Below are 14213 nucleotides of genomic sequence, written 5' to 3'. Positions count from 1 at the left end.
TACAATACAATGGTCAGCACACTCCGGAAGTACTTAAAAAAAATCCAATAAAACACATGAAGAAAAAAAATAGTTGAACGCAAGGCCAACAGTGCTAGGAAGCAACAACAAGAGACCAAAGAATCCAACTCTGGGAGGAGGGGAGACAGGTAGAAAGGGCATGAGCTATCTTGACACACTGAAGCAGGAAGGGGCTGTAGCCAATCCACACAGAACGGTGCAAATAAACGGGATGGTCTTCTCCACACCGGCTTCAAGTTTCAAACTGATTCAGAAGTACGCTGGTTTCTTCAGCAGAACAAAGATAAAAAGTGCACAAGGAGCAGAGGTTAGCCAAGAGACCACTTCCTCAGACTCAAGATCCTAGATTCTCGGTAAGAACCCAATTCCACCTCTTTTCTGAAGGTCAATCTGTTGCCTCAACCTGCAGAAAACTGACTGGCCTCTCTTTCAGAAAAGATGATATAGGCAAATTTGGTTTAAGGTTTGGCACTTTTGCTAGGGTACATATTTGCTGAAGGGCCAGCCAACAGAGACATGAACCAGTTCTGCAGGAATGCTTCACTGGCCCAGCTGGAGGCACACAAGCTACTGCTTGCTAAGAAAAGCACACACTAATAACACTGCTATCTTCTCACAAATAACACAGTCCACAGACAACTCCAGATTATGTGTACAAGTCTGACCCATTCCTCCCCTAAATCAGAATGAGCTTCCAGGAGCTCATGAGACAGCCAACGCCTACTGTTCTCCCCTTCCTGTTGCCATAAGCAACACACCAAATCAGTTATCAGGCCAACAGCTTCACCAAGCAGTTCTCAGGACAGTACAGCACGTCTCAGCTCTTGTGCCTGTGGCCTCCTGCAGCTGTCCACGACAAAGCAGAGTCACTCTCTAAGAGACAGAAGCCAAGATCCCTCCTCCTGTGCCAGGGCAGAAGCTCTTAAAGACGGGGAGGATACAAAACAAAAAATTTCTGATTCAAGTGGAAGTACCACCATCATTCACCTTGGAAAAAAAAAACCACAACAACAAACTTCTGGGAAGTTATTTCCAAGAATCTGTATATCTCAGTGCCAGGTCCATTGGTGGCAATAGTTGTAGTGTGAACCATTTACAAGAGGATCACAGAAGCAGAAGAGGCTGGTGCTGCCACCTGCTTCAGATGAACAGCACTTAGAATACACAATGATTATAAATCCCTCTTTATAGGACGGTTTCTACAAAATGGATCATTTTGGCATAAAGACAAAAAAAAGCAGTAAAATTGATGCAAAGCTGTCTGACACATGGGAATCCCTCTCATTCCTCCCAAGTGTTAAATGCAGTCCAGAGCATAGCTAGTCTAAAGAGATGCTGTGTTTCCCTCAGCATCACCACTCAGCCAGGCTGGCTGTTCAACTGTTGGTCCCATGGCTACTCTTCCAGCTTAAGCTCTCTATTCACTCTTAGCAGAGCCTGCTTTTTTCTGTAGTGCTCTGAGACATACAGAGGCTTCCCTCAGCTATTCTGGAAAACAAGAGGGATCTATAAATAGAATTACTCAAAATTATGTCCCTCCATACTTTATAGTGTTCTAGATCAAAGCATCTTAAGCATCTCAGACAGTTAAGATTCACCCTTACATGTTGTGCAAAAACACTGATGTAGTGCTCTGTCTACAAAAGAGACAAATATCAACAGCCCCCTTCAACAGTGCAGCTCATTTAGTCTTTATCTACTGGCAGCCTGCTAGCCTTCATGGGGGCAATCTGGTCCATCCAGACAATTTGGACCCAATGCTACTTGTTGGAATAGAAACAGAAGCATTAGTGATGGCTAAACGACACATGTTCAGAGGTGGGTCAGATTTCCCTGCTTCCTACTCACTCCTTGCCTTGCCACTGCAGTTATCTCCCAGGCCAGCAACACGTCTTCAGCACAGTTGTTCCCTTGCCTCAGCTCCTGGAAAAAGCTCTAATGTGCAAAGGCTTCACATCCTTCTGCTTAGTGGAGTTTCATTTGGCATCTAGAATCCAGAACTACTTCCACTCTACCTTCCACCTGTACCAGCAAACCCTGCTGTCTCTGCCCTGACTCTCCTGCTAACCCAAAGTGCAACCACAGCAGGGCCCCTGGATTCTGTAGCAGCCACGTGCTCCAGCCAGGACCACTGCAACCTGATTATCACGTGGATCCTGGAGCAAGTGTGTGTGCAAGTCTTCCACAGAGGATCCACACTCCTCTAAAGAGGAACACAGCAGCATGTGCCTCAGGGGAATGCATCAACTGGAGGGAGAACTACCACTCTCTCCAAGAGCTATCCTCAGTCTTTGCAAGAATCCTATCTATGTCCCAGATCTTTTCACCACCAACTCTGGTCCTTCCTAAAAATCTGCAAGCAGAACAGGACCAAGGAAATAATTCAACACACTAGCACAAAATGCAATAAAAAAGGCTTTTTTGCTACTAGCAGCAAGAAAGAAACTAGAGGGTGGCACGAGACTAAGATTTTCCATCCAGCCGAAGTCTGATATTTAAATGCCACAATTGCCCAGTGTGCTTTTCATATCTGCTGCATAGAGAAGTTGCTCACTTGATCTCAACAAAACAAAAGTTTCTCTCTGCAAATTGAGCCTTGTGGTGTTGGAAGGATGTGTGCATGCGTGTGAAAAAAATAAAAACAAAATAAAATTAAAAAAGAAGAATTACAGTCAGGCACTTCCCCAGGCTCAGCAGCTATTGCTCCAAGAGCTTCCATCATCTGTAGTCCATGAACAAAATACAGCCACACGTAGCAAACTATGTATAGAACATCAATAATTTAAAAAATAAAATAAAATCACAGTCTCCATACCTCTTATAATTGATAAGAAAAAAATAACTCATAACTAAACATATAAAGAATGGAAAAGTGATGGCTTTTTTGTTTTGTTTTGCCTTTTTCCTTTTTTTTTTTTTTGCACAACAGTTGGAAAGCAATTGCTCCTCCCCAACATTTCATCACAGTGAACCATGGAGCATGTCCTGGGGAAGGGAAAGCAGGGGGTGGGCAGGGGGGAAATAAAAAGCAAGCAGGGTTAGCAAATTACACCAGAGGCACCCCCACAGCACACGGCAAAGGGACCAGTAGCATTCTGCACTCCCACAGTCCAGTGAATTCACAATCTCAGCTGGAAAGTTATTTTTTTCTATATATACCATGGGAATGAAAAGGGGGGGAAAAAAGTGGCTAAGCAACAAAGGAAAGCTAAAGATGAGACTGCCTTAGCTATTTGGCAAAAATTAAGAAGTAAGCAAGGTGCTGAAGACATGAGGCATATCCCCGTTAACTGTGAAATAAAAGCAATTTGTTAAAAATACGAAATCAACTACTCTGTGGACAGAGACATGAGACTCCAGGATAACACTGAGCACTTGCCACTCCACAGATCAGACAATTTGCAATCATTACATCATCAAAAATTAAAACTTTTTTTCCTGTCATATTTAAAATTTCTTTTTTTTTTTTCTCTTTTCTTCACAATGAAGCTACTCAAGGGGCCAAGAGCAGAGCAGGTCAAACCAGGTTGTACTCCTTCAGGTTGAGCTGTAGGATGGTGTCCTTGACAGCTGCAAAGACGAAACGGATGTTTTCTGTGTCTGTGGCACATGTGAAGTGGGAATAGATGATTTTGTCGCTGTCTGGATTTAAATCCACAAACATCTTGAGAATGAACTCACGGGCTGCCTGTGCATCCCTCTGTGGGCCTACAGCAAACAAAGAAACCAGTTAATGGATTTGTGCTAAGTGCATCTCCAGGTTTGATCCATCAGAGTAATTGCTAGTGCACTTTTCTTACGGCTTACAGAGCTATAAAGAAGAAATTATTTATTACAGAAACGTCCCAGGAGCTTACATTTCTTACATTTTTCAGTTATCTAACCAAAATTTCAAAAAGGCATTTTTTCAAGGCTGGGAGTTTTGACAGACACCAAGGTGGCACTTCAGACTGTGCTTTGAAACAGCATTTGGTGTCACCCTGTACCTGCTGCCTTCACTGGACAACAGTGACAGATGTGGGATACACATAACACAAGGCTCTGCTCTGGAGCTGGGATGTGTATTTCTTCCCAATACATGGATCTTATAAGGGACACAAGCCTATGTTTTGCAAACAAGGGTGATCTTCAGCCAACATTGCAGTCTGTCCTAACTGGCCCTAATTGTCAACTCACAGGAGCTAAAAACTGGATTTTTTGCCAGTATTTACTTCATCTTGCTGACAACTCCTCCGAAAAATGTCATCTACTGGTATTTCTTTCACAGTACTGGTGTTGTCACATTCTCCATGGCAAGGACCATTTCTTGAGAGGTGGTCTGATGGGCTACCTCCCACTCACAAGCTATGCAGCATCCCTGGAGGAGCTACAGTAAAGAATTATACAAAAAACCTGAAAGTATGTTACACCTCCTGATGTTGTGATCTTGTCTCCAGCTGGTAATTACATTAGAAATAAACACAATCTGACCAATAAGCTCACCAGTCATTCCCAGCCTGCTGTAAAAAGATGTTTTTCACCACTGACAATTTCAGAGTGCTTGTGCTTTCAGACAGCAGGGGGCATGAAGCTCCAGAAGTAGGAGGACAACTAATAAGAAGCAATTGCATTAGTCATTTAAAAGAAAGCTATTTGCAAAATGGCAATTCTTCCTTTATCTTGTATTTTTAAAGCACATGAGAGACTTAATACATGAGAGCATGGCAAGAAGTATTTCTGCATCTCACTCTCCACTACTCTTATTTATTTTCAGCCCTGTACAGATGTGTTACCAGCCAATTTTAAACGCACCCAACTGAAGAGTCTGAAATGCTAATTTGGCCAAGGAATTTTGTTTCAGATGGGATCTTCTCTGTTTCACACAGATACTATTTTTCCACAATCACAGAGGGCACACTGGTAAGAATTTCACGCCACCTGAGAATTTTCAGCACCATAATTTGAACAACTCAGGTATTTGACCAGTCAGTTTCTCAAAACAAGGATTTGTCACTTCTTGACTAGAGGGCTGAAATGCCCAATATAACACCCAAGTGACACGTTTATGAACTGGGTTATAAGCACAAGCACAAGGGCAGGGAAGTTGGACACCCATTATTTTATGCTTTGACGTGCATATTGGGGGAGGCGTAATTATTCATCTACGAAAGATGCTCCTTAAAAACCACTCACCATCAAACTCCGGGAAATAGTCAACAAGATGGGAATAGAGGATCTTGTCTTCCAACAGATCTTTCTTGTTGAGAAAGAGGATAACAGAAGAGTTTTGGAACCATGGATAAGTGATAATGGTCCGAAAGAGAGCTTTACTCTCCTCCATCCGGTTCTGAAATAAAAAAGAAAGATTTGTTTCCACAAATGAGCACTAAGATGCCTTCCTACTGCCCCCAATATACCCCAGTCTGTATCAGTCCAGCCTCTCTGACACTGTACACAGAATACTTTGGCCCCAGCTAGGTTCTGGCTCCAGCTGCACCAATAAATGGAAAGAAAATACAAAATCTGATGGACATAAGCTTCACTTAATTGGTGAGCCATTCACATCAAAGTACTTTAAAGTCTTTTTATGCTTTGATAGTCACATGAGAGAACTGGTCATGGTACTATGAGAATATGTTTTGTCTTGTAGAAAAGGAATAACTGCTGTTATCTAATGGCTTTTTTTTTAATCTGCTAGCAAGTGCAAAAACACAGTATTGCACCTTCAAAGAGACCAGTCCCTATCCAACAAGACAGCAGTCACAGCACAAAGTAATTGAAGTGGGGAAGAGAGGAATGGGTGATGTTTGAAGAGCATGCTGTCATTTTGCACAGTGCCTCTCAAGGCATGCAGGACACAGCAATCCCAGAGGATTTCAGCATTATGGAGAATCACAGATTATTTGAGTGCACTGTGCACTTCCCATTCCTAGGGCCATCATGACCCATGGAGGCTCATGTTCCCTTTGCAACAGGAAGAACTGAAGGCCAAAACCAACAATACTTGCTAATCCAACTTGGCACCACATGCTTTGGTACCAACCTCCAAGAAGCTGGAAAGACATCCTTCCTTTCCTTCCACCCTCTTGCAGAGTTCCCATTCTTTGGCTTACCTCGTTATCAGATTCCACCAGAACTTGGTCGTATTCACTAAGTGCTACTAAAAACATGATGGAGGTCACATTTTCAAAGCAATGGATCCACTTCCTTCGTTCTGATCTTTGACCTCCAACATCCACCATTCTAAGGAAGAGAAACATACACAGTATCACAGAGGGAGCTGTGGTCTCTACCCAAATGCAAAGGACCAGCACCCAAGGAGCACAAACACAGCCCTTTACCACTCAAGTTACCCTGGCATGGGGATCCAATCATACACAATTGCTAACAAAACCATCATATATAACTGGAAATATATGTAACTGAAGAGATGGTCACTGGTGAGTGATACCATTTCAACCCCCAAATAACAGCACTACCATTTTTGCATTCTGCTCTGGTTTGCTAAATAGCAACAAGACAAGTTCTTCCAACTCTGTTCTGTCAAATGAGCATTTTTTAAATAAAGCATCTGCTTGCCTCAAAACTTTTCTTGCACAGAAAACTTTCTTTAGTTATTAAACTTTTCTTAAGAATGTGCTGCCAAGCACTGCCCAGAGCAAGCTACCCCCTCTTCCCCTTGGTGGCTTATACTACCAACAGTTCACCCAGCTGCCTCACAAACCACTATTCCATTACAGGAGCGATTGTCAAAAGATACTTTGTAATATCACAGCACATACATCAAGCCTCTCCACTAAGCACCTGGACACAAAAGCAATCCACAACATCCAGAGAGTTGTGGTCAATGGCTCAATGTTCAAATGGAGGCAGGTGATGAGTAGTGTCCCTCAGGGGCCAGTACTGGGACCAGTGCTGTTAAATATCTTTGTTGGAGACATGGACAGTGAAATTGAGCGTATCCTCAGTAAGGTTGCTGATGATACCAAGCTGTGTGGTGTGGTTGACACCCAAGAGGGAAGGGATGCCATCCAGAGGGACCCTGACAGGCTGCAGAGTTGAGCTAGTACCAACCTTATGAAGTTCAACAAGGCCAAGTGCAGGGTCCTGCACCTGGGTCGGTGCAACCCCAGGCACAAATACAGGCTGGGGGAAGAATGGCAGGAGAGCAGGCCTGAGGGGAAGGACTTGGGGTGGTAGTTGATGAGAAGCTCGACATCAGCTGCCAGTGTGTGCTGGAGCCCAGAAAGCCAACTGTGTCCTGGGCTGCATCAAAAGAAGTGTGGCGAGCAGGGCCAGGGAGCTGATTCTGCCCCTCTGCTATGCTGAGTACTGTGTACAGTTCTGGTGCCCTCAGCACAATAAAGATTGTTGGAGAGGGTCCAGAGAAGGGCCACCAAGATGATCAAAGGCCTGAAGCAGCTCTGCTATGAAGAGAGGCTGAGAGACTTGGGGCTGTTCAGTCTGGAGAACAGAAGGCTCCAGGGAGACCTTTATAGCGGCCTTCCAGTACATGAAAGGAGCCTACAGGAAAGCTGGGGAGGGGCTTTTCATCAGAGAAGATAGGACAAGGGTCCTATGGTTTTAAACTAGAGAGGGGAGATTTAGGCTAGATATTAGGAAGAAATTCTTTACTATAAGGGTGGTGAGGAACTGGAATGGGTTGCCCAGGGAGGTTGCTGATGGCCCAACCCTGGAGGTTTTTAAGGCCAGGTTGGATGAGGTTTTGTGCAACTCGATCTAGTGGTAGGGTTCCCTGCTTATGGCAGGGGGGTTGGAACTTGACGATCTTTAAGGTCCCTTTCAAAACTTAATGATTCTATGATATTCCAGGAAATAATTTACTGGCAGGAAGATTCTATTCTATGAACTCATATTTCCTGAAACCATATCACTCCCCTCTCAGTTCAGCTGTAACATGAATATGCCTTCAGTACCTGAAGATAATATTCTCTAGGTCAAAGGGGTACTCTATGATACCAGTTGTAGGAACTCTAACCCGTAGCACATCTTGCTGAGTTGGTAGATATCCTGGGGTAGCGATACGATCCACGTCGCTAAGGTAGCTACAAGAAGCACAACGGAAAAAAACTACCTTAGATTGCAGCACATAAAGATACAGATTTAAACACTGCTATATTTAGTCTTCCTCTGGCGTAACAAGAAAGTCAGAAGCAAACTTAAACAGTTAAAATGTGATGTGGAAGAATAACAGAATACACCAGGTATCCCCCTTGGAGGATAAACAGATACATTAAGGACAACTCTTATCAACTCTGTACTGGTGTGGAAAACAATCTACTTCAGAGAAAGCTGAAGTACATTGGATGCTTATGTTTCAGAGTCAAGTCTCATCTGAGGTTTTCTATTTATAAATGAACCTATGTCACCAGACTCAGATTTTGTTAATAATAAACCCATTAAGTGACACATCATATTCACCTGTAGGCCAAAGGACAAACCTGAAGAGAAAGAGCAACACTTCTAGGAGTCAGGATGAACACAGGTGGCATAAGGCAGAGGTTCTGGCCTCAGATATACCCCAGAAGCAGATGTGTGAACAACTGTCTTTATCACCCACCAGAACACCTCATACCCTCATGAAAATTAGCAAATTATAAAGAATTTCCAGATCTACATCTATCCCCAAATAAACACAGTATCGCTCACCTCCAGCAAAGCTCCTTGCCTTTTTGGAGCCAGATTCAAACCAGTGACCAGTTACCTGCTCCACTGCTCTTTCATCTTAACTTCTATTAAGGATACTTCTGGCTGGCAACAGGCAAAGTGCCTCTCTTGTATCTCTGTGATTTTTATCTCAATACACATAGCCAGCAAGTCTCATCAGCCTCAATGAAAAAGCTAAAAGTTAATGTAAACAAACTATGTAATGAAATCTACAGCAATGCTCCTGGCCTTGAACAAACTCTAGATTTCAATTTAAAAAATGGACAGGTATTATTTATTAGAACATCACTACCACCTAGCAGGACATGCCAGTGATTATATACTTACTATTTAGCTGAGTCAGAAAGCTGATATTCTCTTCTCCTGTCATAACACTCTTGTATTCCAGGGTCGTTCCACAGTGTTTTAATTGCACTTACATATGGCTGCTCAAATGTCATAACCTTCTCTACATCCACTTCCCGGATCAGCACTGCATTGGCCTGGAGATTGAAAAGCAAAAAAAAACCACCCCAAAAAACAAACAAACAAAACAAAATGGAGGGGGAGAATTCAAGAGCAGGAGGGTGGTCCACAGACTTCCCAACTTCTGGGGAATCCCAACCTGCAACTATCTCAGATTTCTTACAAAAAGTTTTAAAATACATTTTGAACAGCAATAGAGACACTGTTTCAGCATTCTTAACCATGATCCCTTTGAGAGAGAAAACAAAAATGTCTACCCTACATTCTATAAGCAAAGGAAGGACTGCAGTCATTACAACAGCCTGTGGCAGCTGTGAGGTTATTATCCACAACAGACTGCTTTCTGAAATCTTTACTACATTTGCCACAGGAAGAGGCTTTTGCCTATACCACCTAGACCAGGAAAAATAAAAATAAACTCAAGTTCTGCACACTTTATTGTAAGTGAAAGTTGGCACATTATACCTATCAACACACCTCCACCACGCTCCAGTAAAGCAGGGGCATGGCAAGTTTCCTCACACCCTGCTTGTCCTCATCACTGAGGCTGCAGAACCATTCTAAGGGTAAAACAGGTGTTCACACTAAAGAACTCCTGGTGCACCATCCAGTCCCTATAAACAGTTACTAAAAATCAGCTCCGAGTTACTGTGTGACACAACTGATTAAATACAGTTTCACTTTAAAATATTAAGGCACAGAGCATTAAATCAAAATACTAAAAAAGTCTAAACAGCAACTTAGGAGTTAAACCCTAGAATCTGCATTGCCTAAAGATAGATGCAAAAACAGTGGGAAACTTACCTTGTTCTGTTCATATTTGTACAGAATCTTCAGGGTTTCCATTGCCCTGATCATAGACTGCATGGCAGTGAAGATGTTTTGGTACACCAGCTTGGTGAAGCCTTTTTTGTCCTCTTCAGAGTAGCCTGAGCCATGAATTATACGCATTTGCTTAATGAATGTGCTTTTCCCACTCTCCCCAGTGCCTACAGAATGAAAGAGAGAGAGTCAGGAGCCATCACAAGCAAGGTATGCCACAGAAGAAATCAAGTTAACCTCAACCACATCATACCCCACAGTTCCTATTACTATACCCAGGTGCACACTACTTCCAACCACTTTTTTAGTTGCTTTCCAGAATATTAAAAGACAGTCTATATGGTCCTGCTCATCCGCACTACGAACCTAACAGCACAGAAGGAAGACATCTTGTCCTTTACAGCAGCCTTCAGAAGTAGCTCTGGTACTTATTCCAAATCTCACATTACAGCCACTCCCACACGCTGCGTCAACAGGCCCTTGTCCACAGCCCCTTGCCCGTCACACCTGAGCTGTTCCCAGATATTCCAGTGAGATGTTACGACCGTGGCACCCGCGGAGAGGGCCCGGATGCACTCCCCAAGTTGGTAAGTGCTGCAAACTGGGATGATGGTGAGTGGGCTGGGGGGAGCCTGTCTGCATAGTAAAAAGCAAATTTTCTTTCGCTGCCATTGGGCAGAAAACGCTCTGCCTTATAGATCATGTGTCTTTTCACAGGGAAGAACTGAACACAATAGAAAAATCAACTCTAAAGAAAAATGGAGCTCAAGAAACCACTTGCTTATCCATCTGACACAAATAACCCAGTAGTGTGTCTGCCTAGTATTCCAAGCTGTTAATGCAAACATTTGCTCTTAAAGACTGAAATAATAATCATCACTGTGGCAAGACACCTCTACTGCTGCTTGTAGCCTTCAGGTATAAGAGAGTTAAAAATAGCAACTGAGGGAGAACAGGAGGATGTTGCTAGCAGCTGCCTGTGCTCAGCCTGGATCCCTAACAGGCAGCAGGCTGCTCAGCACAGCCACTGCTTCCTTGTGACACAGGTTTACAGCCCGGGAAGCTGGGTGGTGGAGCAGATGGGAGGGCAGGACAGGCTCGCACCAATGCCGGCGCCTCGAACCGTCCAGCCTGTCAGTGCCTGCTTCCTGCACCGTCAGCTGGGCAGGTCCTCCCACTCCTACTGGCCCCAGAAAAATGTCATTTAACATGTGAAGGCCAACAGACAATATATGAAGATGGTGGGAACTTTCTAACACAGTAAGTATGAGATAAAAACAACATCAGATAAATTATCCATGACCTTGTTAAATTCACAATTCAACCAGTATTACGGAAAGAACCCAGCAACTTCCATTCCACGTGTGCAGCAACTTTTGTGGAGGGGTCACACAGGTCAAGTCTTACATGTGATTAGCATACCTCCACACTTGACACTTCTGTTGAGTACTTCTGCTCAATCTTCTAAAAATTGCTATAGATATGCTGCATATATTTTTTAAAAAGACAGCTCTTTCCAATACAGTGGCCCAGCTCACTTGACTACTGAGAACAAAAGCTAAAATGTATGGCACAAGTGACAAATTCCTTTGATCTGCAGATAGGAATGAGCATGTTGGCAGAGCCCTGGCAGGAACCACCAGGTACTTGCCTCACACCAGGGCATAGACACAGGCAGGATCTCATTCATCACAATACACTACTCACACATAGATTCTCAGCTACTCATGTATATAGTGCCAGGTTAAACGGCAAACAAATAAATATGCTCAAATAAAAGCAGCAAGCACATAACTAGAAGCAGCATCTTTAAATAAACAAACTTTCCCGATCTCCAAGAACTGACTGAAATTGTGTCAGTATAGTTAGAAATTAACATTATAAACACCATTTACATGCAGCAAACTATCTCCATCTCAAACAGAAAGCTACACCATAAATGGAGGAGGGGAATTGGAAACTGAAATCTTCTGCGGTTTCTCTCACTGTGGTAAATACTTCCTTGTCTTTTACCACAGCAACCAAAACTGAAAGAAAGGAAAAAAAAAAAAAAAAGTGGTGCTTCAAAGGGTTCCAATAAAGAAAACATTGGAGAAACCTCAGCACCAGCCATTCACTTACTTCCGAACTTGAATTCAAACAAAGATTCTTCCTGTCACTCCATCATCACCCACTTTTTGGTTGTGGGGGCAGCTTTGTTTGATTTGGAGATGGGAGAGTTGTTTGTCTGCTTTTAAGGTGCCTCTTGCTTTTACCTAGGCCATTGATAATGCAGAACAGCACTACACCAGAATATTATGAGCTCTGGTGGGTATGCTCTCCTACATTTGTAAGAGCCCAATAAACTTTTTCAATATGACAGTGCTAAGACAGGAAGATAACCTGAAATCACCATTTCTTTTGCCAACACGTGAAAGCAGCAGAGTTCACAGTAAGTTACTAATGGCCCCAAGTACCTGAAAGGCACTTTTAAATACATTTCTCAGTCAACACTATCCCATGCTTAATCACAGGTCACTTTTGTTTAAAATATTCTCCTCCCTCCCTGCCCAGTAAAATGATTACTTTACACTAGAGGGCAATGCCCAATACCTTGAAATAAAATTTCTTATTATGAGGTTCATAATTGATGAGCACTGTTATTCTTCACCCCAATTTTCTGCTTTAGGCTTCAACAAATTAACAGTCACTAGATGTGACAACAAGAAAAATTACCAGTTTCTACTAGGCAAAAATTCCCTCTACACAGGCACTCTTCTAAAAATTCTGAAGGCTTAGGAAAGCCCTCTCACAAATACAACCACTAACATTTATGAACGTAAGAATGGCACATAATAGGAGCAAGACAGAAGAAATCCCTGCAAGCAGGAGTTGTGTCAAGGAGAGAGAACATACATTATCTGCCACAGATGAAGGTGGGCAATGTGGAATGCTGTATCCAGCAAAAAGCATCAAGCAAACACATCCTAAAACTGGAAGTGTTGCCTATCCAGTCTAACCACCTCACCTAGATTTTTGGGTTTTTGTGTTTTGTTTTTTTAAAATCTGATGCTGAATCTTACTTAACTGTGTATTTCAGAAAAGCAGAAAGGATTCTTGAGCAATCTGAATTATTTCTAAAGTGAAATCTTTAGATCCAGTGGGATCTTCTTAACCCAGATCTATTCTATAGTGCCAACCTATTTTGAAACAGCTGTTTCTGTGGGACTGCCTTCAGGAAGCAAGAGAGAGAGACACTGCCTGGTCTACAAGAAGCCTTACAGAAACCAACACAGCATCCTTAAAGAGCAGAAACATCAAGTCCTCGATTTTACCTTTCACTTGAAGAAGAGCAACATGTTAAATCACTGAGGACTAGTGGTGAGAAGGAAATCCCTGACCTTCACTTAATTATTACTGTGCAGCAATGTCAGAATTGGGGATCTCCAAAGGACCAGGCAGACCTGGCCTCACTTCACCTGTCTGAAATTTTCCTTTTTTTTTTTTTAGCAACAATCATCCTAATTCTTCACCTGTACCTAATGGCTTGCCAACTCACAACAGATCCCAAGTGAATAAGCTCAGTCCATCAGATCTGCCTCACATTTCAGCCTGAGATTACATGGTACTTAAGACACAAAGCAGGATGCATACACAAGCAATGATCAATCACAGTAGCCATGAAAACTGTAACTTAAGTTTAATTTGGGGGCTACCTGGATGCAAACATCCAACTTACTGCTGAAGAAATATGTGAATGCCTGTAATCATAGCTGGCTGCTCTTGTAACCGACTACTTATCCATATAAGTCTTATCTAAGCAAGGAATATTATCCATGTGCACAACCACAGAACAATACCACGTTTCCATCTGAACACCTACATCCTTATCGCGGCACCGGTGATCCCCACCTCTGAGGGTGACACTGAGCACTACAGCCATTTCCTCGTCACACGACTCCGCTTTCTTACCGCTCCTCTCCCCTCAGATTCGCTACACCAAGTTCCTAACCCCAACCCCCGCCCCCGCCGGAACTCTCTGGCTTGGGAGCTGGAGGCCGATTTCCCAGAAGTTCCCTGGCAATACTGAAAAGCATCAACTCCATCACTGAATTATCACACGCTAATAGAGGCCAGAGCGCCCTGGGAGCGCTTCCTCCAGACAAGGACCACGCGTGTGCGTGCCCGCATTCAGAACCAGCCGCCCCAGCTCCGCAGTTCCTGCTTATGTCAAAACCCATTCTGACAGAGAAGGAGCC

General features: G+C 43.2%; 1 protein-coding gene across 2 annotated transcripts in view; it reads right to left on the bottom strand.

Annotated features, from left to right (window-relative positions):
- Positions 1-2901: 2901 nt before the first annotated feature.
- The window catches only part of GNA11 (guanine nucleotide binding protein (G protein), alpha 11 (Gq class)), a 31844-nt gene continuing 20532 nt past the window's right edge, over positions 2902-14213 (bottom strand). The window contains exons 3-8 of one of the 2 annotated variants that reach the window (XM_010007461.1): positions 9958-10142; positions 9016-9170; positions 7938-8066; positions 6114-6243; positions 5194-5347; positions 2902-3729 (exon numbers count right to left, since the gene is read on the bottom strand). In XM_010007461.1, the coding sequence (XP_010005763.1) occupies positions 3539-3729; positions 5194-5347; positions 6114-6243; positions 7938-8066; positions 9016-9170; positions 9958-10104 (906 nt within the window). In that variant the 5' untranslated portion in view covers positions 10105-10142 and the 3' untranslated portion in view covers positions 2902-3538. Of the gene's footprint in view, positions 3730-5189; positions 5348-6113; positions 6244-7937; positions 8067-9015; positions 9171-9957; positions 10143-14213 lie in introns of those variants that run through there. The other variant, XM_010007462.1, reaches the window with a different exon arrangement.

Source organism: Chaetura pelagica, unplaced genomic scaffold (assembly GCF_000747805.2).
Source record: "Chaetura pelagica isolate M959 unplaced genomic scaffold, ChaPel_1.0 scaffold522, whole genome shotgun sequence".
Taxonomy (NCBI): Eukaryota; Metazoa; Chordata; class Aves; order Apodiformes; family Apodidae; genus Chaetura; species Chaetura pelagica.
This window is presented reverse-complemented; position numbering and strand designations above follow the sequence as displayed.